The sequence below is a fragment of the Hirundo rustica genome, chromosome 21, assembly GCF_015227805.2.
Source record: "Hirundo rustica isolate bHirRus1 chromosome 21, bHirRus1.pri.v3, whole genome shotgun sequence".
NCBI classification, from domain to species: domain Eukaryota; kingdom Metazoa; phylum Chordata; class Aves; order Passeriformes; family Hirundinidae; genus Hirundo; species Hirundo rustica.
In genome coordinates, this window is record NC_053470.1 from 153,755 (window position 1) to 179,071 (window position 25,317).

Sequence of the window (25,317 nt, forward strand, 5' to 3'; positions counted from 1 at the left end):
AAGAGCAGGCAGCCAACTGGTGTTAGACATTTTTTTATTGCGTCTCCCACGCGGCTCAGGGTGGTGTTTAGTCTCTAAAAATGAAATTTAAAAAGGCCCGTGGCCTGCACGCAGACCGCCACGCGGCGCCCGCCCTGCTCCAGCAGCCGCCCCTCAGGAGGTGCCCGGGCACCCCCGACCCCGGCAGCTCCCGCCGGGTCCCTCGGCTCAGAGGGAGGCGCCGGGCAGGGGCTCGGACCCTTCAAGGCTCCCCTGACGGAAGCAAGGGTCACACAGGGACGGATTAGCCAGGATAGGAAAGATGTGTGCTAACGTCCTTACAAACAATTCCATGGGTGAGGGTATGGGTGTTAACGTCTTAGAAATGGGTCTTAATGTTTCTACCCACTTCAAGCCACAGGTTTACTACAGAACCAAGACAGTTTGACTCCTGAAACAGACAAATGGGTCCACACAAGACCTAGTTTCTGAACTTTGGGGGAAAATGACGGGCTCAAGGGGAGAATATGTGGTAGGCAGTTTGGAGAGGCTGTACCTTCCTAGCATCTCAGCCAATGGGGTAAGGAAGAGGGCAACACGCGCCAAGTTTAGGATAGAAGGAGGCCACAGTCTCTGAAACCTCGAGAGAAAATCCCGCGGGCTGATGTCCCAGTGGACTCTCTCCCTTTATCTGAATAAAGCTGCAGGATTCCTCTGTCTCCTTTATGGACACTGGCTTTTCATAGCATGATCTTCCATACAGCCACATGCACAGAAGAGCTGCTGCACCAAGAGAGTGCCTGGCTTTGTGACCAAACCAATCTGGACATAAGAAAATAAAGGCACACACAGAGAAAAACATCTGGCTTTGAAGCCAGCCCTATCCATTGTGGAGTGGCCGATTTTTGCCTGGCAGCCACCCCCGCACTCACAGCCAGCCCAGGGTGCATAGGCAGTGCCACTCTGCCCAGTTCAAGAGACAAGTTCAGCTGCTGTCCACCACTCTCTTAGAAGGAGCTCAGGCTGTGACATTCACCTGGGAGAAACCACATCTTCTGTGCTTCCTAGAGCAGATGTGGCCCCTCAGACAGAGCTCCCATGAAAAAACACAGCCATCCAGGCCTCTGGGTGCAGTGTGCCAGAGCCTTTCACAGGGAAAGCAGTGCTGAGAACAGCTGTGTTAGGTGTGGCCAAGATTTGCCCACTCTTGGGGCTCAGCTAGAAGATGTAGAAAGATTAAGGAGCATAAGGGAGTCTGAGAAAGATTGGTAGAACCAGGCTCTGCCCTGCCTAACAGGAACAGGAATAGCCACCCCAAAATAGACAGGTTCAAGGGGATCCTGTATCTTCCCTTGCCAGGTGAAGACAGTAATTTAAAGGACAGAAGACGCAAACCCCTCCTTGCCCACCTTACCTCCCCACATGCCTTTGTACAGCAGATATGAACCTCTCACATGGAAGGCCAGGCAACTGGATGATGTGGATGTTAGTCCATCTACACCAGAGGTGTTGCCATGGCTGTGACACTGCCAGACCATGTCCACCTCCATGAGAAAGAGGGGTTACAGTTGTAGGTGACTGCTTTCTGAGAGTCCAATATGCCACACAGACAGTCCTCTCAGGAAAGGCTGCTGCCTCCCTGGGGCCCAGGTTAAGCACAGCACTAGGAAACTTCCCAGTCAGGTTCAGCTTCAAACTGTTGTCCACTGCTGCTCTTCCATGTGTGTGGCAATGAAACTGCAACACATAGTCCAAGGGCAATCAAAGGAGACTTCAGGGCCTGGGGATGGTTGGTAAGGGATTCTGGAACACATGTTCTTTTCTCTGTCCTTCCAGTTGTGGGCAGTGACATCAAAAAAGATGGACGCAGTCTCTTGAATATATGGCTTGGTGGCTGATGTCACTGTCACAATTTCATTTTTTTTAATACTTTTTTAACAATACTTAGATGGGATCAACCTTTCCCAAAGAGGAAGGGGATTTTTGCTCAGAGCTTGCTCACTGACAGCTGTAAACCAGTCTTGGAGGGGGACATAGATGATATCAGGCTGGCTGGCCTGTGACAAGTTGTGGGACATTACAAGGTCAGGGAGTGTGAGTGAGGGTTCTTGGCCTGCTGCTTAATGTGCTGAGTGTACTGAAGTCTTAGGGAGGCAAACTAGGGAGCCAAAAGGGAACCCCATGTCCTCCACCACTTTGTGGCGTGTGTGCCTGATCCTCATCAGTCCAACCACACCATCCTGAGTGGGGGCTGACCTGCAGGATAGATTAGAGCAGGGATCCACTATGTCCCCACCGTCTCGGTGCCAGGCTGTCAGAGATGGGGCAGAAGCCAAAGATGAGTATTAAAATCTTGGTTTTGATTGCACAGGTAACTCCAAGTAGCCAGCTCAGAGCTGCTTCGCAGGGCACGAGAACTCAGGAGCCTGTGACTTGGCCACGAGTACCATTGCTAGGGATAGAGGTGTCCCAGCCAGCCAGAAGCCCTGTACTAGCAGCTTGGAGGTAAAAGGGATCCTGGCTACCACAACCTCCCCAGCTCTGCACACAGGACGCCCAGGGAGGATGATGGACTGCCTGCTTCCAAAGCAACGTAGCTATTGCTGGGCTGGACTGTACTGATTTTGCATGAGCTGGGAGAAAGGCTCAGGCACCATCCCCTATTCCTCTAGCAAAACTTTTCCATCAGCAACAGGAAGAGCAAGAGCCTCAGCCTACACTAGCATAAATCCTGCAGATTTGGAATAAAAAAAAAGGCACAGAAGTTAAAAACTGCAAACCTGCTGAAGGCAGGGAGAGTGTGAGCTGGTCAGAAAGCATTGTAATGCTGAGCACACAGGTCTGGTCAGGGGAGCCCTTTCCAACTTCCTCAGAGGTCTTTCCAGGGGTGATGGTTCAGGAGGAGTCATGCAGACAGAACTTTCTAACACAAGCATGCTTCAAAGCTAAGCCTTTCCCTTGCTCCGCAGGCCACAGAGGCCCAGGTCAGTTTAGGACATGTGCCTCCTGTGGAGTTCCTGAGAGGACTGCTCACCCACCAGGAGGCCAGGGCTGGGAGGAGAGATGGCCACGCAGGCTGCCTTGCAAACTAACCTAGTGTTCATCTTTGCAAGATGTATGAAACAACCATCCCAGAGCACCTACAACCCAGTGAGGAACTGCAAGGGCTACTGCATGGAGCAGCCATCTGTGGGCAGAAAGTCATACACGTACAAGGCCACCGACTTGGACAGATAGGTCATGGTGCCAAACCGGCCGCTCGGTGCACTGTCATACAGCAGGCTGCAGATGCCTGTCGAAGGATCCCTCTCCAGCATACGCTCATCAGCGCCCAGGGCTTTCTAGATTTTGGACAGGGAAGCAAAAAAGTATCATTAGGAATAAAAGCAATCCCCTTCTCAGCTTCCATCCCAAGCATCCTCTGTTGCACTCAGTGTAACACATTGATGATGAGCAGAGGGAGGAAGATGCTACAGCTTTGCTGTGCCCCATGAACACAATGCGGACAACAGGCAGGGCAATCGAAGTGGGTGAACCCTGCACAGCTATGGGGAATGTAGCCAGCAGGCCTGGGTGAGGCCTGGCCCCTACCTGTTCCTCATAGAAGAGGTCATTGGCTATGTGCAAGATCTTTTCCACAGCTATGATGCCACCAATGGTGTGCACCTCCATGTCCACCAGCATGGTGAGAACTAAGATAGCTTCCACCAGCAGCTGCCTGTACTCTGGCTGGGGCACACGGTTGAGGACAGTTTCCACATGCACAGCAAACTTCATTTCCCCTGGGGTCATCTGTGAGGAGGTAGAAAGAAATGTACCTAGAGCACCTGTCCACTTGCTGAGCTATGCTGGGCAATTACCCAGGGTAACCAACACACAACAACCCTTATGCCCCATTCCCCATTCATGTGAACCTCCTACCTCTCTGGTTGTTGAGGAGGGAAGAACAAAGCCCTCCACAGAGAGGCCATGGCACTGCAGAACAAGAAGCAGAGATCATGGTTATGACTTGGAAAAGCACCATGCTAAGATACATAGGTCCAGCCCACAAACTTGCTCCCACTTGAGCACTGGTGTATGCTGCCTATACACCCCAGCTCCTCATTCCATATAGCATCACTCCTTTCCCATCAGTTCAGCATCAGCCAGAGCCCCCCTGCATGGAGCTCTGCTCCCCAGCTCACCGTTCTGAGGATGGGCTGTACCCAGAGCACCTTCAGCTGTGGTTCTAGTCATGTCCTTGTCTGCCTGATGCATGAAGCACCTGAGCAGACCCCAGCACCCCTCTGCAAGATGCAGGCTGAGGTAGGTCTTACGAGACTACAAGGCAAGTGCACATCTTCCACAGCTTTCCAAGGTCAGCTGCATGCCTTGTCTATGAAGTATGTATCTACACAACACCAGGGACTAGCCCTGAGTGTCTAAGTCCCCCTGGCAAGGCTGGTGCCTGGGACTAGAGGCTCACATGAATGGAGAGGCAGCAGCTGATGTCTAACTCACCTTCTGCAGGACCTTCCAGACCTTCTGGTAGAAGCCCACAGGGACACGGTTAAGGGCCCCATCCAGCCGGCGCCTCCGCTGCCACTGGCCCTGCCGGTTGTCCTTACTGCTCTGGTCTTCTAGCATGCTTGAAAAGGAGTCCTTGCCCAGCAGCTCTGTGTGCCCAGCAGACTGGGCAGACAAGACAAGAACCACAGAGACTGCTGCAAAGTTAAATATCCCACAGGAACACAGCTTGCTACTGCTCAAGAGTTTGTGGTTCTCCAGCATCATTCCCAAGACAGAGCTGCCACCCCCTGCCCCCAGCAAAGCCCGCTTTACAGCCCCAACTCCCTGTAGCAGCCCCAGAGCACAGCTCCTTCCTGCAACCACAAACAGGACAGACCCCATGTGCAGCCAATGAACACAGGTTACCAGAGAAAACTTGACGTCAGTGTCCCGGGACTGCAAACTGAGGGGCTGAAGGAGAAAGAAAGAGATGGAAATGAGACAATGCCAGAGCAGGGCAGCAGTCACAGCAAACAGAGCAGCAGCAGCACAGGTCAGGGTCAGGTCACAGGGAAGTTATCCCAGGGCCAGGGTTGGCTGGAGACACAGGGAGTTTTGAAAGGAAAGCTGCAGAGGGCTGCACATGCCAGGGCTGCAGCAGCACTGGGTTTGTGCTGGCCTGCACAAAGCAATAGGACTGCTACTGCTCTGCTGGCTGCTGGTATGGGCAGGGATTTAACCTTGAGCAGACAGGAGGACCAGTAGGAAGGTCACTGCCCTAGACAACCCTCTGTGATGTCAGAAGCAAGTTGGCCCTAACTCTGCTACATCAGCCTGGCCCCAGCAAGCTTTGTCCCTTTGATGACAAGACACCTTGTAGAGCTCAGGACTCTTCCTGGACACAGGCACAAGAGGAGGTCCTTGGCATTCGCAGCTGACCAGAGGCCTCTTTCCCCAGAGAAGAAATAGCTGGGGAGGCTGTAGGCAGGATCCAGTGAACTGTCCAGCAGAGACACTACTGGTCATGGCATTGGCAGCATCATGCCATCCATGCATCATGCTCAGCAGATTTTGTGGTTGTAATGAAATGTATTTGAGTACAGCTCCCAGCTGGCTGTAATGGCAGTCACTTAGAGGGGAAGCCAACTCATTGCTGCAGCAGCTGAGGGAAGCACATTGACTTGTGCATGCAGGGAAGCTGCCCTTGTGCATAGCATGAGGGGCAAAAGCTGAAGCTGCAGGACCTGGGAGGCTTCACCTTACTCCCAGGCAGAGACTGCCTACGTTTATCCAATTGCTGCAAGAGAAGGAAATGGAGGTTCTGCTGTTGGAAGATGCCCACCAAGACACTAGCCACACCTGGGACACTACACGGTCCTCCCCACCCCTGCACCTTCTTAAGCAACCCTGTGCTCCCCCTGAACTGCTAGAGCAACCCCCTACCCACTACCAGATTCACCCCAACTTTCTCCCAGGGCAGGACTGGAGACAAAATTAGCTCCTGGAAGCATCTGTGTCTCTCACTCTTCCATCAGTTCTGCCTGGTTTGTATCTGGTTTTCACCCACAAGACCTGTCGTGAGAGGCCTGCACCACCTATCCTCACCTGTTTGATTTCACTTTTCAGCCTGACGAGGCCAGTGCGCTCAGGCCTGGTGGTCCCAACAGCTCCCATGTCACAGATGGAGACAGCAGTGGTGAGTGATGAGTCCACTGAACGCACTGGTGGGGAAGAGAGGTCTAGAGTGGGCAACATTGCTCAAGGCATGGCCATCCCTCATCGCTGCCTGGGCACTGATACCTCTGCATGACCTTGCCCTCTAACATGATAGCATCAGAGATCCATGAGCACAGGACAGAACTGCTTCAATTCAGACCCAACCGGGTCAAGTGCCAAATTAAGCAAAGCTCAAATAGCCATGAGATGTGGGCTTGATCCCAGAAATGACTCAGCACTGTCCTTATGAAGAGCAGGGCTTCCTGCTGGACCCCTCCAGTACTGAAGCATCTGTGCTGAACATGGGGGAAAACAGGGACACCCCTCACGGGTAGGAACACATAGATCTGGCCATGCTCTACATTCAGCTTTGCCCCAAGATGCTCTCTGCTGGGACTCACCGCTCCTTTCCACCCCAAACTCCTTGCCAGAGAGGATGTGGTAGAGGAGGCTCTTCATGTCTGATGGGCTGAGATTCATCAGGTTCTCCGTGGCTTCTCCAGCTGGAGAGAAGAGAACTGTGATTTAGTAGCCCACCTCACAGTCCTCCTAGGACATTTCTACCCTGCATGCCATTCTGTGAGCAGGGGGAGCACTGGTACAGGAGCTCATCTGGCAAGGACATACACTAGCTCCAGGTGTTGCCTGTAACATGGACTCTTCCCATGCCAGCCTGACATATGCTGGGATGGGAGATTGCAGTGCAATCACTTGTTTATGCTGCTTAAGAACATGTCCAACTGCAGACACTGGCACTTCCATGCAGGGTCTTGTCTTAGCCTGAGCTGCCCACTTTTAACAGCACTCCTTTCTGGCTGACAAAGCCCCAAGCATCACAGGATCTACTCCAGCACCTACCCCACCTAGGGTGCTGTCCCTGCCACAGGTACCTGAACAACGCAGGGAGTGTGCCAGCTCTGTTGCCATCACCTGGATGATGAGCCCAATGCGGATGCGGAACATCTCAGCGAACAGTGCAGGCTGTGTGCGTATGTACATGGCCAAGTACACCATGATCTCCTGGAGGGGCAAAAGCAGATTACCTCACTGATGCTCACCAGGGCAGACACTCAGCTGTGAGGTCCCCTGACACCCTGGCCTCTCACCTGGGTGAGGATGGACACACTAAGGTTCTTCTCACTGGCTTCATCAATAAGGCGAACAAGTTCCTCATAGGGGATTGGGCTGGGGCATGGACAAACAGCAGAGAAGGTGAGAGGCAGCAGAGCAAAGCCTGCATACCCCCAGTCTGTACAGCCCCAAGAGGAGAGATATAAGCTTGGGACAGCCGCTCAAGACCACTCCAGCCCACGGACCCCAGAGCAGCAAGTTCACATCCAGACCCAGCCCAGCATGCTTGGGGAGAGGGAGGTGCCACACTCACGTGGAGATTGTCTTCTCACGTGGCTCGGGGGGCAGCCCCACTGTCAAGTGTTTCTGGTGAGACAGGAGGTCAGTACAGGCCTGGGGACAGAAAAGCAGCTGCTGTCAACAGCCGAGGGGTTGGGAGCTCAGCACAAGGCAGAGGGAGACAGAGTTGACACAGCCATGGTTAACCTGCTCACTCTGCTGCTTCCTCTCTGACAGACCTCAGCCTGCTGGAGGCTGGCTGGACAGCTGTTACCTCATCCAGAGCTTCAACTTTCTTCTTGAGGATGCCAGAGATGTAGCGGATCAGGGCCCACTGGCGTGTCTCTCCCACCCGCACATACAGCTCAGTGAGGAGTTCCTTGACGGTGGGGCCAGGCTCACTATCAAGCCCCGTGTGCCACTCGGGTCCCCTGTGAAGATGAAGGAGCATTATATATAATTGCTGCATTCTAACCAGCAATATGCCTGTCGCAGCTCCCTGGCAGGCCCCCTGGGCTATGCCAAACCCCTCTACGCACAGTGAGCCCTCAGGACACAGAGATCATCCTACTTGAGGATGTGGAGCATGTAAAGGATGTCTGCTTGCTCCTGCAGTGTGGGGCAGATGCACAACTGGTCCACCAGTGCTTTGCAGTCCACGTTGCCATCCTCATCACGTGGCAAGTTCATCTCTGCGTAGGGCACATGGCTCTGGGGGAAGGGAGACCCTTGCTGCTGATTAGCACCACCAGCACCCTGCACCAAATGGACCCATGCATATTCCCCCTGATCAAACAATAAGACTTCCCCTTGCAATCCTGCAAGGACACTCGCTATAGCTGAAAGATAGCTCAGTTTGGGAGAGACAGAGCTCACCTTGCCACCCAAGTCATGCTGGTGGGGTGCACTCAGCAACTTCACCGACTGCTGTGATGCCTGGAAGATCCTGCTGGGAACATACATCCCAACATCTAAAAAAAACCCCACAGGTTAGCGGAGACACGTCCAGACCAAATCACCACTAGTGTGCCCCAAGCTACCTCAGATACTTTGACACTGCTGCCCCAGCACTCCTTGCAGAGAAGTTGGCTATGGGAGAAGCAGCCCCTGTCCACCCATTCAGAGGAACACTGCAGGGAGCTGCCATCCTTTACTTAGTTTCCATAGCACAGGCACCAATTCCAAGACATTCCATGGCCAGGAGTAACATGATGGACATAAAGTGCCTTTGCCCAGGAAAAGGCTAACTTCCTCTGCAATCCATGGGAACCCCGGCATCATACAGCTGTGAAAGTATGTGAAAGCTCCCAAAGCACTTCAACCTCACCCCTGGGCTCAAGGGAAGGTGTGGAGGGTGTTGGAGTTACTCACTCTGGACATGCAGGTCCTTGGCCTTGGATGCCAAGGACATGAGGTCACGGGTGGTGTGGACAGCAGCCCGGAAGCGGCTCAGCCCTCCCCGCTGGGTGGTGGGAGGCAGGTTTGACTGGGGAGTAGTGCGCTGCAGCAGGTGATCCAGATACTGAGCAACCTCATCATCAGTGTCCTCTGGAAGGGAAGGCAGCAGAGCAGGGTTCAGCCACTTTGAGTCATGGCACCCAAAGGCCCAGAGAACTCCCAGCTGTGCCTCAGCAGGGACAAAGCTTTGCTGGCTGCATGAAGTGACAATGTAGGGCCAGTGCTGGCAGCCAGGTAGACTAATGGACAGTGCCAGCAGCCAGGCACAAAAAGCACTGTTCCTGCATGACTCCTGCCTGTGACACTACCTGCCCCAAACTAGGGCTCTCTCCGTGTCCCACCTTGACAGAGGAAGCAATGGGGCTGCAGCATGTCTCCGATCCAAGACACAGGAGTGTCCCACTCAAACTTTGTGGGAAAAACCCTCACACTCCTTCTCGCCATGAAAGAAGTGGGGAGGTACAGCCAGAGGCACCTTGTCCAAGCAAAGACCACTTACAAGCACCCCAGCACAGCAAGGGCATCTTCCAAGCAGGACTCTAGCAAGGGAGCAAGGCAAGGTGGGTTTCGCAACAGTTATTTGTAAGCTGGAGTTACAGGAAGAGTTATGGTTGTTGTCTTGCTCTTTGATCAGCTTCAAGCAGCTCCCAACGCCACATCAGGAGCACCAGAGGCACCATGCACTAACAGCAGCATGGAAGAGGGTGCTCAGAGGCCAAGTCCCTGCTCGGTCAGGAGGTAAAAGTGAAGGGGTGCTCCTGGGGAGGAACTGCCCCAGAAAAAAACAAAGAGATGTCAATGCACTTACAGTGGGCCAGGGCAAAGCTATGCTGCTCTCCAGCTGACAAACTCAGAGGTGTGTTGGCCCCAGGAGATGAGATGCTGACTGCACCTGAAGAAGCATGGCATCCCCTTTCCACCCCTTGATGGAATGCCTCAGTGCCTTGAAGGCTAGGCTGAAAGAATACTCTAAGCACTACCCTTGAGAACATTCACCTTCCCAGCTGCAGCATCTGACCACAGCAAAACCTTAAAATTTAGCATCTTTGAGACGCTGAAAGGCCAGGCAGATCCTCTCACTTGGAGCTGGGAGGCAAAGCAGACACCTTAGACAATCCCTGATGCAGCCTGTAAGGAGGCTGGAGGTGAAGTGAGAGAAGGGCAAGAAAAATGAGCATTCAGAGTCCCAGCAGTTCACAGGCTGCAGGAGCTGCAGGTAGGGGGAAACAGGTAAAGGGGGAAGGCTGATGATGACCACTGCTAGGTCACACAGGAGATGTCCCCAGGCCTGCTTGCAGGGGGGAACAGCAAAACTTGCACCCTGCTACAGTCCCAGCACAAGCTGGGGGGGGGGTGGGTCCCTCATGCTGCAATGAGCCAAGGCGTTCTCAGGTACTCCCTACACAGCAGTAAGGCTTCAATTTGGCACTGGAGCAGCTCTGCCCAGGGGAGGGGCAAAGGCTTTGGGAAAAAAACAGAGATTAATTAGGGACATAGTGGCTCTTCCCCACCACCTTGGTCACTGTGCTATCACGTTCTGCACTGCCATTTATGCATCAAAGACCCTCAGCCACACCTCCCAAGTGGAAGCAGGCTGCCAACCCTTTATCTCTTCTCCACATAGCAGCTTATGAAGGTCAGAGCCACTCATTCCAGGTAAGGTCAACAGAGGGCCAGATGGGAACATGGTGAAAACATGAAGAACACAGCAATGTATGCTGTCAGGGAGGTTGGGTGTTAGGGTTGTAAGGGTGAGTTAGGCATCTGCCACCCCACAGCAGCGAGAGGCCTGTTCTCTCTTACCATCCTCTGCTACCTGCAAGCCATGCAGCCACTCCTCGGCATCTAGCTTCTCAAAACTGTCACTGCTGAGCCTGTAACTCTTGGCAAAGACCTTACCCTCAGGCCCAGGGTCCATAAAGCTGAGGTGCGTTCGGCATGACGTTGTCAGGAACTCCGACAATTTACCGGTCTGAATTCTGGGCAAGAGATAGGAAGGTCACACGGAGAGGAAAGGGGAAGTGATACCCTTGGATTTACCTCCTGGCTCCAGGGCAGGCCCTTTAATGGAGAGAAGCATGTTCACCAGGAGCATACACACACTGGTGTCTACTTTAGTTGCCTGCAACCCTTTCAGCCATGGGTGGGCATGGAAGGGCTGCCCAAAAGCTATTAGAGGAATCCTGCAGCCATGGGTCTGATGACATGAAGAGCTATATTCACTTTCATCTCCTCTGTTGGGATTGCAGCCCCAGGGCACGCTGATAGCCTAGCACACCCCAGTATTATCCTCTCCAGCTTGCTCCCCTACAGCCTATGCTCAGCCCAGCAGGTACCCTCATAACCAGGCTGTTGGAAGCCATGAGTCCTCTCCCTCCTGCACTGCAGAAAGCTGCACTCACCTTGCACCACCAAAATACCCATCCTGCAGCTTCTGCAGCATCGCCAACACCGTGGGATGGACACTGCTGCTGGTTTCATCTGTGTGGAAGATGCACAGGCAGTCAGGCTCTCACGCTCAAACTCACTCCCAGAAAGTAACCCAGGACCAGGTGGGCATTCAGACACCCAAAGCACCATGGCCAGACCCTTATTCTGGGGTACATAGAGTACCAAAAGCACCACCCAGAAAAGGAAATTCTGGACCATCCAGGCTGGATTCAAGGAAAACCATGCCAGGATGTGCTCCAGGCTCCTCATATTTCACCTTGGGAAGAAGCAGACAGTACTAGACAGGAGCACCTAACAGCCCCCTGCTCTGTCTCTGCCTTTGACATGAGGAAGCAGAGGAGTGGGCTGCTCTTGAGGGCAGGATGCACCACAGCAAAAGGGATGCTTGAGAAATTAAGGGGATTTCAAGTACACAAAGAGAGACAGAAAGGCCTTAGAGCAGAGCAAAGTCACCTTCCAGCACCAGACTCACAGGGAATCCATGAGCTGCTGCAGGCAAGCCAATTCTACTTGGTGCAATTGCTCCTTCTGATTTACTGTTTTCCCCTGTTGACTAGGAAAGCTTTTAGCAGGTGCTCAGTCTTAGCAAAGAGTCAAGACACAGAAAGAGCACCAAGAACACTTCTATAGAGAAATTGTTTTTTTGGTCTGGCTCCCAAAAGGCCTTCCCACAAGCCTATTTGCCTGGAGGCTGAATACATCCTTGCCAGCAAACAGCCCTTGAGCTGCAGGCACTAGTATCTGACAGGCAATCCTGTTAGCTGCCAGTCCAGGTGCCCACTCAGCATGGCTCCTCTGAGAAGTAAGCTCTTCACAAGACACTACTGGCTGCTCCAGCCTCATCATGTCCCTGTTACTGAGATAGTCACACATCTGCCCATCCCCTTCCTCCTGCAGAGCTGTTTCCCAGGGCTGCTCTAGCCAAACGACTTCCGATGCTAGAGTAGCTATACCGAGCATGGTGTGGGAGATGGGGAAGGTGATGGTTGGTCTCCCAGTCATCCTCCAGCGGCTGCACAGGTATGAGAGGTCCGTCCTCAGCATCTCCACAATCATCTTGTTGTCAAGAGCCAGGTAGAACTGCTGCTGGTCTATGAACTGTGAGGACAGCAAGAGACATGATTGGTCCTTCATGCAGTCACCAGGCCTTTATGGTGCCACCCATGCCTTCCCACAGGCACACAGCCAAGCTAGCCACTCTGTGCACCCAGAGGGCACGCACCTTTGCACTGATGGCTCATCCCATCTTACTTAGCAGGTGCTAGTACAGCCTAGCAAGGGATCCTCAACCCCCAGGGCAGCTACATCCACTAACAACCATGAGGACATTACTAACGCCACAGCTCAGCAGCAGCAGCATCCAGGCCCACACAGTGACTCCATGTTGTGCCTATTCCAAGCAAATATGCATTCCCCATAGTGCTAGGCTTGCAACACTGCTTGTCTCCCAGACACATGTCCCTGGCCAGCCATCAGCCTCCTCCTAGTGTCCTTGTCAGGGTAAGCACAGATTTTCATCCAATACTGATCATTAAAAGGCTCAAACTGTCCCAGCATCCACACAGCCAGGACCACCAACTGTGCTGCCTCATGCCACAGAGTCAGACTACTCCATACTCCCAGGCTGTTTAGATAGTGTTGGGTCACACCTTAGAATAACTTGAGTACCCAGCCACTGAAGAAACTTCCTGCCCAGTTTCATATCACAGGATATATAGGAATGAGCCTGTGCAATGTCACTCACCTGTGGGGTAAAGGTAAAGATGCTCCTCCTGATTTTGTAGAGCTTGGAGGTCCCAAGGACACCCATATGCCGGTAGGGCCGTCCAGTAAGGCACATCTGCTTGTTGCGGCCTGGGAAGGCAGAAAGACAAGTTTTCAGTACAAGCCTCCTCATGAAAGGGGCTGCAGCAGCAAGTAGTACCAAGTCTCCTACTACCAGCCAGCAGGGAAATGCTGGTTTGTAGTTGGAATATCCCAGAACCCTGTGTCAAGCTGGTACAACTCTAAGGGACAGTAATTCTCTGTCCCCAGACCTGTCCAGAGGGGTAAAGACATGCTGAAACAGCAATACACAGCCTGTCCTGACTTCTGCAGTGTCACACCTTCTGGTCTTTGGGCATGTCAGAAGCTGGAGCAGGGCTAGCGGTGCCCCTCTGCATAGGGCTGGCCCCTAAGTTGACAGCTCGATCAGATGCCAATTGTTCCTGGATTACTCCCAAAGCCCAGGATGGTGCAGCAACACCATCACCCCTTGCTTGTCAGCTCTGGCAGCTGCCAGGCTACTCTTCCTGCCCATGTCACACTTGGCCTTTTGGTGGCCTAAATTAGCTGCCAAATTAAATCACAGCAGATCAAGTGTCTCCTTTGGCCCAAGCTAAATCCCTGACTCCTGCAAAACAAACCCCATGCCCGAGGGGTTGCAGCATCAAGGAGCAACCATGCAGAGGTGAACACATCCTCCTTTCACACTCACCAGCAACAGGCATACTGCCCTGTGGAGGCAGATGAACCTGCCAAGCCTCTGCCCTGGAGGCATGTCCCTTGAATGGAATGGGATAAGCTCATCTCAGCCCTCCTCGGGAGAGATAACTTTTAGATGAGGCTGTTCTCCCTGGTCATGGCAAGTTCCCATAATGCTCTGATATACCCATGTAGATTCTTTATAACCCATTGGTCTTTCCCCTTTGGTACCACCCTCGCTTTCCCCCATAAATACCCCAACTTCTGCACAGCTCAGGGGGGAGCTGGCCCCCTTTGCAGGGTGCTGGACAATAAAGGCTACCCTGTGGAATTGCCATACAGCACTCTATGTCAGCCTGGGAGAACCTCACAAGGCAGAGCCAAAATCACTGCTAAAGCTGATCACTTGCAGCCACAGGCTGCACCTCGCTGAGGCTACCTGGCAGCTGGAGAACTGCTTGAGACCACTGGAAGGTTGTCTCTTGTGAGACCTCTCTCTCTGAGAAGGTTGCAGCATTCCAGGTTGGACCAGCAGACCCTCCTCAGCCATTCAAACCGCCTGAGCTCTGGGCTCTCTTTGCCAGGGATGCCAGACCACCCTTCCTGGGGTCTGGCTAGCTTCCCCCATCCAGATCTGAGTACTGGAACATCTCCTGCCCATACCAGGATCCTATAAGGATCAGAGTCTTTGTCTGTTCCTGGGGTGACTGTGCAACTGCAAGCCAAAACTCTACCCCTGTCAGAATCACACTGAACAGTGTTGTCTGCCACCTTGTTCCCCTTGGCCATCAGTGGCTTTATCAGGCCTACATATGGGCAGCAGAATCCTCATCAGCCAAGCAGAGAGCAGGACACAAATGTCTATGGGCAGGAGTGCCAGGGATGGGACAGACCCTTCTGCACCCCTTTTTCTGCAGGAGCAGGGAGACCAGCTCACCCAGGCGGGCATAGATGTGGCTGAGGATGCGAGCAGGCTGCACTCTGATGGGGTAGACGTCTGCCACAGTCTCCACATCAACACCCTCCTTCTGCAGGATTGCCTTGATTCCCTCTGTTTCAGCCAGGATACACACTGTGGATAGAAGACAGTCTCAGTGCAACAGAGGCACAAGGGTATGACAGCACTGCCCCATGCCTTTGGGGACACATACAAGGCACCACACCACGGAGAGGAAGTTGTCTGGGGTCCCTTGGGAACCAGTTCCCACTGCAGAAGTCTGCTTTGCCCCTCCTCACACTTTACATACACAAGTCTTCCTCACCAAGTGGCAGGAAGACAGTTTTCAACCTCTCTTCAGAGGCTGCAGCAGATGATGGTTTTGTGGGTCAACACAGGATAAAATGGAAGGACTCGCACCCTGTCTTCCACCCACCTTGCCAGGGCTGAGACTGGGCTGTATTGGCAGCAACCCAGCAAGCAGAGCCACCCCAGAGCAACCTCTGTGACTTCCACACAGCCAGAGTCCCCCCCAACCTGCCAGGCTCAGGGCTTTGGGACTGGTTCCTTTCCCTCACCTTGGACCACCACATCAGGTTTAGGGACAGTCGCAAAACGGCGGTTGAGGGGATCTATTTCACCGGGAGCTAAAAACCCCTGTGGGAAAAAAGGTATAAAGAGATTAATGTTTCATGGGCAGGGCAGAATGGGTGATGCCTATGGACAACCCACCTTTAAGAGGTCCTGGGGGATGGAGGTGACAACTTCCCCATGGCAGGTGGCAGCATTTGTGCCTTCACAGCTCAGAGCCTGGTCCCATAGCCCTCCCCAGCACCCAGGGTGACCCTACCTCAGCCATCAGACAACCCAGGATGTAGAGGGACTGTCCCCACATGTGTGGCAGCTTGCCCATGGGTATCCTGTCCACAGTGTGTGGATTCCTGTATTCTTCATCCACCTGGAAGACAAGCCAGGAGGTCGAGAAGGGATCCACAGACACAGGATGCTGAAGGAAGCATCCTCATTGTTATCCTGCAGTCCAGCAGTCCAAGGCTTAAAACAAGGCCTGACAACAGTATTTGTCACAGAGGGCCCAAAAGAGCCTGGCTACATTCCTCCTCTCTTATGACTGCCGCAGGCATCCATGTCAGACAACAAAGCAGCTGCTCAGACCATGTTTGGTTTCTCAGCTTGGGCCATCCCACGGAAGGACTGACGTGGCCCAGGAGCACCCAGAGATGCTTTCTGGTACTGTTGAGGAGCACATCTCTCCTGGATTACCTGGGAATCAGGAGGCCACTGCTCTTAGCCCAGGCCCACACAAATCCCCTCACCACTGAACTGGAGCTCAGTACCACCTACTCAGCCCAGGTCTGCTTGTCCTGAGCTCTTGGAGCACTCAGTCTCTGAGCAAGCAGACTGTCAGCAAAGAACTCTTGTGCGTGGGAGCAAGAAATGCTTTGGGAGAAAAAAACCCCAATTTTTATCCAACACAGTTTCATAACAATTCCAAGCCATCCTTTTTATACGTGAGGTTTCCATCCACTACATGTGCCCCTTCACTAACAATTTGACTTAATAAGCACTTAAAACTTAATTATCTGGTAATGAGACCAGGAGTTTCAGCAGTTGGACTTTCATGATCCTTGTGGGTCCCTTCCAACTCAGAATATCCTGTGATTCTGTAAGACACTCCTGGTTTCCACCATAGCTCAGGATCACTCACCTTATCTGCTGGGACACTGTACAGCTCTGGCAGCAGGCGTACCCCATTCTTCCCCTTGATGAGAACCCCCTCAAGGGCTTCCCGGTATTCCTGCACCTGAGAAGAGAGGAGAGATAATCTGCTGCCGGTGATGGCTCCCTGAATGCTTCCTCTGCACACTTCTCCTGCCAAGGACTTTTTTTCCACTAGCCCATCAGGTCTTGCCTCTCTTACCTGCTCAGTATTTCCACTGAAAATCCCATCAATCATCAAGTATGTCCAGAAGAGAGGCCACTCACACTCAATGTTCTCAAACAGCTTCAGCTCAGCAGGTTCGTAGTAGAGGCGTTTAGGGTCCTGTAAGTGACATCAAGGCAGGTGGTACGTAACAGGATCCCCTCAAATTGACATGGCTTCTCCTCCTCCTGAGACCCCAGCCGCAAATGTCCTCCTAGCCTTCCTCTGCAGATGGCCAAGAAAGTGCTGAAAAGCAGTTTCACCTCCAGCCTCTGTTTTCTCCATTGGACTATCCCCCCTGAGCCCCCTGCACTGATAATGGAGAGACTTACCCTTTCTGGGGTCTACCTGGTCCCCAGGAGAGCACCCCAGAGCCCCAAGAACACCCCAAATGTTGTGCTGTTGTACAGCAACAGCACAACATCCCCTGTGCCATGTTGGGTCCCCTTTGCCCTGCCTGCTCCATCTGGGCCTCTCAGCATCTCTTTCCTCCAGCACCATCAAGCTGGCCCAGCCAGGTGAGAGTGCTTGGGTTGGTTACACAGGGACCGAGAGGTTTCTCCAGGGCTCTCCTGCCATGCTGTTCCACTGTGAGCCCAACACGAGAAAAGTTGTCAGGATGAAGAGCTGCCTGCACATTGTCCTCCCACCACAGTTCTGTGTGGTGTACTGCCTTTTCTTTGACCCTCCCTGCTAACTGCTCTGTCTGCTGCAGAGGAGGGAGAATGATGGCCTTAGCAGACTATTCAGGCTGAGAGGAGAGGAAGAGCAGGTGTTTTCTACCTGCACTCCAGCCATAAGCTTCCAAAATCCCATCAAACTCTAGCTAGATGCATACTTCTGCAGGCACTGCTGCCCTTTCCATGCCTCACAGCTTCCCAGAAGTAAGTAATCCACAACTCTGCATGCTACCAAAGCTCACAAGCACTGGGAACACTGGATCTCCATGCTGCTGCTTCTCTCTGGCTCTGGAAGAGGGCAGCCACACATACTGCCTATTTTGGGCAGGTCAGCAGCGGTGCAGTGAAGTAGAAGCATTCAGAGGTACTCATGACCAAAGGTTACAGGCCCAGCAGCTGGTGATGACTTAAAAGCCCCTGAGTATAAGTTCCTAGCTCAGTGGTTAACAAATTAGACTGCTGCTTATAAAATTTTCCTGTTTTCTCTCCCCAAAGCAGCAAATTCTCCACTTGCTCCCAGGGCCATTCTGGCAGTATCCAAGCTGACTGCTGGTCTGGGAGAGACAGAAGCAGCTTTGTGACCTTCAGAGCTAGCAGAGATGAGGCCATTGGGTAGCAGCTCTGCAGCCACCTCCCCAGGCCTCCAGCCCTTGCTTCAGGGCTGGTGCAGTCCTGGGAGAGCCCCCCTCAGCAGGACTCCCATGATGGGCACTGCTCCCACCCTCTCCCAGCCTAAGAAAGACACACCACTGGGTCCCGGGACGCAGGCAGAGCCAGCCTCTGGCCATCTGCTATGGGCGTGAGTGGGATGTACCACCTCCCCAGTGAGATCTGGCATTTTGGGAAGCCTTGCCCAGACCCATGATGCTGCCTGGGGCTACTTAGGGCTCTTGTCTTCCCAGTGCTCCCCAACACAGCCTTTGTGCTGCATCTAGGTAGGCTGCTACTTGGCAGTCAGGTTCTGCCAGGCAGCAGGGCTGAGGACACTCACCTCTTTGGGAGTCCTGTACCCATCCCGGAGGAAGCGGCAGCAGCCATAGCGCCCCTGGAAGGGAGGGAAAGATTTGCTGAGCAGGAGCCACAGTGTGAGATACCTTCTACCTCCCTCCAATGCAGAAACAGGGGCAGGGTGTTTCCTTGCACACCCCTACCATAGGTCATGGAGACTGGGAGAGGACATGCCCCAGGCAGCCCCCCACAGAATATGTTTTTGGGAAAAAAAGGGCTAAAGCAGTTTGGACTGCAGCTGTCTCTGGGAAACAGTGAGACAAGGGCAGAGTTGCTCACCTGCAGCTTGGTGATAATCTCCTGCTTGGTGATTTCCACCAGCTCCCTGTCCTCCACGGCAAATGCTGGGTAGGAGATGACAGAGAGAACACTGGCATCCACCTCCTTGGATGTGGAGGCCCTGGGCAGCATTGAGTGGAGGATGGACTGGGCAAAGGGGAAGGAGAGGTGGTTAGGCTGTCAGGCATCCTTCACACTGCAAACCCATCAGATCACAGTTCCTCTTGCAGCAGTGTAACATATGAATGGGTCTCACCTGGCAGTGCTGCACCTCATCTGACAGCACCCGTATCACCGACTGTGGTCCTCCCTTGGCTCCAAAGAGATCCAGCTCATCCAGTGCCTCCAGGGCAGCCTGCAAGCAGGGTGAGACCCAAAGACGCATGTCCTTCACCATGCTGCTCACCTGTAGGAGCTCTCACTCCATGCTAGTCCCTGTGTGTAAAGCACTGTCCAAATTTAAAAGAATTTGAACCCTGCTGCGGCTGCAGAACATCTCTTGTCAAAATGGGACCACAACTCTAGACATCCAAAGGGCCTGGGACATTTCTGCCACAACCCTCCGATTAACTTTTCACTCCCAGTCCAGGCAAAACTTAGGCTAGAAGGGCACCGTTTTATCCCAGCACACAAGAAGAGTCTTGCTCCCCAGGAACCTATCACTGCATGGGGCACTGAGCCTCATCAGCTCAGCATGCCCAGCCTGCCCTGTCAAAAAGCAGCTCGGGGCCACTGGTGCTCCTCATCCCGCCAGCCAGCATTTCTTCCCAGCTCACCTTGGCCATGCCGACAGAACTGGCATTCAACTCAGTGATGCCCTGGTTTGTCTTGTCTCCACGCTCCCAAATGCCAAAGTCCTGTGAACCAGGCACTGTTTCAGACACCCATAAAGCCTTCGAATCCCACCCATCCATGGTGCTTCCAGAAGGTGCTGGTGTGGCCCAGGAGGAACTCACAGCTGTTCTTAGACACCAGTCCAATATATCCACCACCGAAGCACACCCCCCTTCCCCAGCACATGCTACCCACCGCAGTTTTGTAGGCAGCTTCAATGTAGAACACAAGGTTCTGGATAAAGTTGACTTCATCCAAGCTGTGAATTATGTGGAGACCTAAAGCAGAGGGAAGAATTCACACTAGCCACTCGAAGCCCACAAGCATACCCAGGATGGGGCTGCAGTAACCCAGGGATGATTCCTCCCTGTTGCATGCCAGCCCAACAGGAGCTATGTCCTAGCTGACTCCATCTCCACTCCCACCCCTTACAGCAGCACTGGGGCTTCAGACAAACAGGGGCTTTTGGAGAGACCAACATCAAGGGGCCCAAACCCATCTCAGGTACTGTAAGCATAAGAAAACAGAGGGCATCCCAGAAGCCATTGGAACACCCTGGCACCCAGGAAGCTGCACCCAAACTGACACCCTGGTGAACCTGAAGACCAGCAGGCTCAAAGCTGCAATGGCAGCCCTTAGCATTACCTGAGGCCGTCATTTGTGCAAGCATGAGGAGGTAGAGGGAGGTAGCATCCATCTGTAGGTGACCCCATTCGTGGTCTCCTACCACGGTGGCACAGGTGTGGGTGTTATACTTGGCATGCAGGCAATCCCTGGTGCTTTGACTGTACTTGAAGGCCTCTACCTTGTCCACCTTGAGAAGGGCAAAGAGATGCAGGCATTCATCGAACCCTGTCTCCAGAGAGATCTGACAGCTCCTGAGCCAAGGGCTGACCCATGCCATGAGTGGAGCACATGGAGTAGTGCCTGGCAGGGCAGAAATTCCACAACCCCTGGGCTGAGCCCCACTGTGCACCAGTGCAGTGAGTGCAGGCTCACATGCTGCTGTGGTGCAGGACTGCAGCAGTGGAGGGCCCACTGCCACAGCTGCACCATCCAGAGAGAAAAGGGTTACCCGGAACACCCTCAGGGAGGAGAGCTGTAGAATCCTAATGCCTGCTAGGCCACGAGACAGGGAGCAGCTGGCAAAGGCTCCATTGGCTGCCAGCCCACAGCTCTGGAACTCCAATCACACTCAGGACAGATGCTCACTCAGAACTTATTTCAAGACTTGCTGGAAGCAGGCCTTCCCTCTGCTCATCAGGGAAGGCTGGGGAGGGCTGGTACATCTAGGACAATAGCCTCTGTGGCATAGATGAGCTTTAAGGAGACCACTTGACACTCAGAGGTACTCCCCAGCCCCTACCTGTCTCATCATGCACTGGAGTAGACCCCGCATCAGCTTCACCACACTCTGCAGGAACAAGGAAAACAGGTTTGTTAATCTCCAGAAGCCCTGACTCAGGATCAGCTGGCTGCTGACCTTTGTGGAGCTCAGTGTCTGTAATCAGAGCCCCTGCTCACATTTTCACAACCCCTGGGTAACAGAAGAGGGAAGATTTCTTGGTCTGTCAGCAAGGCCAGGTTGCCATGCTATTCAGTGGGACATGGCTGCAGGACAAGGCTCCCCAGCCCTTGACAAAAGGGCTGTGGCCCCAGATCACCCCAGAGCCAGAGGTTAAGACCTTCTGGTTGGGCTCCAGTGTAGTCTGGGAAGAGCAGGCTCTGACATCCATTCCTATTACCTTGGCACCTCGGGGGACAACTATGTCCTCACCCTCACTGCACTGCCTTTGGGCCCCCAACCCAGCTGTGCCAAAGGCTGACCATACCGGGGTGACGGCCGTCCCCGAGTGACACCAGTCCCGCCCCCGGCTCCTGTTCCCTCCTACCTGCTCCAGCTCGTAGGCCTTGGCCTTGTCCTCGTCGCGGTCGGCATTCTTGCGGTAGGCCAGGCCAAGACCCCACACCGCCAGGATGCTGTACACGTTGTCCCGGACCCAGGCGTCCGGGTGATCGGCGCTGGCGGGGAGCAGCCCCGTTACCGCGTCCTGCGGAGGGGACACACCGTTCACACGGAACTCCCCGGCCCAGTGGCCGGCGGACCGCGCCGGAGCCCCGGGTCTGCTCTTCATTCCCGGGCAGGGTCCGCACCTGGTGGCGAAGGATGGTCTGCTGCACCAGGCGCCCGTAGCCGTCCAGACGCACGCCCGAGTTGCTCCGGCTCCTCATGACGGCGGCAACTGGACCGAAATGGGCACTGGCACTGGCGGGACGGCACGGGTCCCGTCAGAGTCCCCGCCCCGGCCCGCCCATCTCCGCTTTGCTCCGCCCCTCTCCGCTTTGCTCCGCCCCGCCCTGCGGCACCTCCCGCTCGCTGTGGCCGCCGACGCTACCGGAGCCCCGCTGCAGCCTCTGAGGGACCGCCCCGCCCGCGCTGCCCTGCGCTCCTCGCCGGCGGCGGTCTGGGCCCACGGGGCGGTCACTACCGATCGGGCAGGACCTGCCACCATGGAGGCCCCGAGGGCAGGGGCGGCGGGGGCCTTCGGCGCCCCCTGCCGGGAGCAGGCAGAGTAACGCTGAGTATGGATACGCGGCTAAGAGGACAGACACACGGCTAAGAGGACAGACACACGGCTAAGAGGACAGACACACGGCTAAAAAGACAGACACACGGCTAAGAGGACAGACACACGGCTAAGAGGACAGACACACGGCTAAGAGGACAGACACACGGCTAAGAGGACAGACACACGGCTAAGAGGACAGACACACGGCTAAAAGGACAGACACACGGCTAAGAGGACAGACACACGGCTAAAAGGACAGACACACGGCTAAGAGGACAGACACACGGCTAAGAGGACAGACACGCGGCTAAGAGGACAGACACACGGCTAAAAAGACAGACACACGGCTAAGAGGACAGACACACGGCTAAAAAGACAGACACACGGCTAAGAGGACAGACACACGGCTAAGAGGACAGACACGCGGCTAAAAAGACAGACACACGGCTAAAAAGACAGACACACGGCTAAAAAGACAGACACACGGCTAAAAAGACAGGCGCGCGGACGGATGCACAGATACATGGACGGGCACACAGCCACACACACCGATACAGGGATACACGGATACAGGGGTACACGGATATACGGATACAGGGACGGACGCACGGATACCTGTGCCGGTGTGGAACGGACACAGGGACTCGTGTGTGGTGTTGGACCTCAGGGACGCACGGATGGGTTTACCTGCTCGTGTTAGACTGTACAAACACATAGACGGACACACAGATGGGTACACGTACCGATGTGGGTCTGCATGGACACACACACGTACGTTAGGTGCACAGACAGACACACAGACACATGTGGACAGAGGTATGGACACGTCCATAGGTGTGCACGTTCACATAGAGGCATGGGCATGCACACACATGCACACGTACCGGTGTGCACACACCTATCCGCACTGGAACACATGCACAGGCAGACTCGTGTGCACACATACCTCCACACGCACATGTGTACACAGCTGTGCTTTGTACTTCCATGCATCCATAGCACATGGCAATATACACACATGTGCACCTATGTAGATCCACGGGTGTGCGAACCTGTGGATACCCACAGGTACACTCACCTATAAGCACACACACAAGCACACAGACACACTTCCCATGCACATACACAATCACACACATGTGCACACACACGGAGGCATACACTGCGTACACCTGCGTGCACATGTGCAGGCAGACACATGTGCATCATACATATGTGCACCCACACAGGTGCACCAGCAGCATTTGGGCACAGTGGGCTCCTGGAGATTGCAGCACACCTCATCCTAGGGACTCCTTTGGGCAGGTGGAAGCCAAGTGGGAGCTGTGTCGGACTCTGCAGCTGTTGGGCAAGAGACAGGAGCCAGCAGGTGCCATGTGGCACCCTGAGACACACATGACTCTGTCACCCATGTAACCTGCCTTTGCACAGCTAGGCAGGGGCAGGAAGGTGCTGAATGTGGGCAGGGTGTATTTGGTTTATTTTCTGTGCAGAGCATCTGGAGTGGCCCAGCCACAGCATTGTCCCAGGGAGCTCAGCTGCACAGTCTCTCCCTGGTCCAGCCCACAGGACATATGGCTGCTGGAGAGTCCTGTCTCAGCAGTGAGTGCATGCTGTCCCTTGGTCTCTGGGAGTCTCAGTGCACGGTGGACATTCCTGGGGACGCCAGTGGCTGTCAGTGCTCATAAGATGGTTGGGCACACACCTAGCCCTGTGGGGCAGAGCAGCCATGAGAGCTGTGCCAGGATTTCCAGAGGGGGAGCATCCCTGAGCTGGGGGCATCGGGATGAGGGGCTCTTCTGGGGGGATGCCTAGGCTGGAGTCACTGGAACTGGAGGACACCACAACTGGTGTGCACAGGAGGTCCCTGGACTGTGGGCAGTGGGGAATGGTGTAGGGATGGGGGTCAAGAACTCCCAAAGTTAGTGGGATTGGGGTACTTGTGAGGCCCCATGGCTGGGGACATCAGGGTACATGAAGTGGGTCACACGGCTTATAGGGATGAGAGACATGAAGAGTCCCAGGGATGCAGGCGAGACTAGGCAGGGAGTGATTCAGGGAATGAACAGGGATCCCCGGTCACTGCAGGCCCTGATCACACAATCCATGTGGTGCCAGCAGTGGGCACCCAGGGGTCTGCTGCCCTCCATTCTCTAGAAGGGTGTTGTGTGGGGCATTTGGGGGGCCACATGCACCTCCATCCCCTGGGGCTCCTGGAGCACCCAGAGGGGCAGGTGGAGCAAGGAGGAGCATCCTGAGTCTCCTGGCACTTGTCCCTCATGCCCAGACCCACCTGGAGGGAGCTGGGGAGAAGCAAGAGGAGGGAGAGGAGTAGGGCCAGGCTGAATGGTGATGCCTGGGGATGGTAGTGGGGACTGCCATTCTGAGTGCTGTCAGCCATTCTGAGTGCTGAGGCTTCCATAGTGCTGCAAATGCCATCTGTCAGGTGCTTCCACTAGGCACTGTTCCTCCCAGGTAATGTCCCTGCACTTATATTTGTGGCTCTGGGCAGAGAAACAACCCCTTGTTACCCCCCCCATTCCAGCTGGGTGCTGCCAGCACCTCTGCAGGGCACCCATGAGGCATCTGGATCCTGGTCATCACCATTTTCATCCAGCTACAGTCCCTAGCAGGGTGTCTGGGGAGCCACTGCTCTCCACAGCTGAGTGACCTCCATCCTGGTGCTCCTGTACTCCAGCCCAGATTTGACCCAGCACTGCAAGGGCACATGGGACATGTCCGCTCTCTGCCCAGTGCCAGCCTGGAGGATGTGGGGTGTGAGGTGGTCATGCCCACTTAGAAGGGGCAGCAGGAGGGATAGTGAATGAGCACCCTGTGGAAAATAAGCAAAACTTCGGTGTGGGGTTTGGGGCCAGGGAGGGAGCTGGGAACAAGGCAGAAGGGGACAGGGATGCATTAACTGGCCTGGAGGAAAGAAAGGGGCCAGTGCAGCCCACTGTGCCAGCAGCAGCTCTGCAGGCAAGATCCCAGCCTGAGGGTGGCTTGGGGGCATGTGCCCAAAACCAGGACATTGGTGGTCCCCAATGGGATGCCAGGGTGTGCCCAAGGGGCTCACATATCTGCAGGAAGATTCTCCCTGCAAGGTGCACCTAGGCCGCAGGCTGGGGTCACTGCAACCTGTGCCTGGCAGTCCCGGCAATG

General features: G+C 54.4%; 1 protein-coding gene across 10 annotated transcripts; it reads right to left on the reverse strand.

The window, feature by feature from the left end:
- Positions 1-1,860: 1,860 nt before the first annotated feature.
- PHKA1 (phosphorylase kinase regulatory subunit alpha 1) lies at positions 1,861-21,899 on the reverse strand. Of its 10 annotated transcripts, none has more exons than XM_040083821.2 (33): positions 21,740-21,868; positions 21,478-21,636; positions 20,952-20,999; positions 20,231-20,399; positions 19,781-19,863; positions 19,528-19,608; positions 19,008-19,106; positions 18,752-18,898; positions 18,456-18,509; positions 16,782-16,904; positions 16,569-16,664; positions 15,693-15,800; positions 15,421-15,499; positions 14,843-14,977; positions 13,187-13,296; positions 12,396-12,540; positions 11,394-11,472; positions 10,891-10,970; positions 8,905-9,081; positions 8,410-8,504; positions 8,105-8,244; positions 7,808-7,964; positions 7,568-7,647; positions 7,290-7,368; positions 7,074-7,203; positions 6,585-6,686; positions 6,073-6,188; positions 5,726-5,764; positions 4,894-4,938; positions 4,480-4,650; positions 3,901-3,954; positions 3,571-3,771; positions 1,861-3,320 (listed from the first exon to the last, which is right to left on the reverse strand). In XM_040083821.2, exons 1-33 carry the CDS (start codon positions 21,815-21,817, stop codon positions 3,147-3,149), a joined length of 3,633 nt encoding a protein of 1,210 aa, XP_039939755.1. In that variant the 5' UTR covers positions 21,818-21,868; the 3' UTR covers positions 1,861-3,146. The 10 variants fall into 10 exon arrangements, with proteins under 10 accessions (XP_039939755.1, XP_058279191.1, XP_039939756.1 ...); XM_058423208.1 differs by having other exon boundaries at positions 8,105-8,289; positions 10,795-10,970; XM_040083822.2 differs by lacking the exon at positions 5,726-5,764 and having other exon boundaries at positions 21,740-21,899.
- Between the last annotated feature and the right edge of the window lie 3,418 nt (positions 21,900-25,317).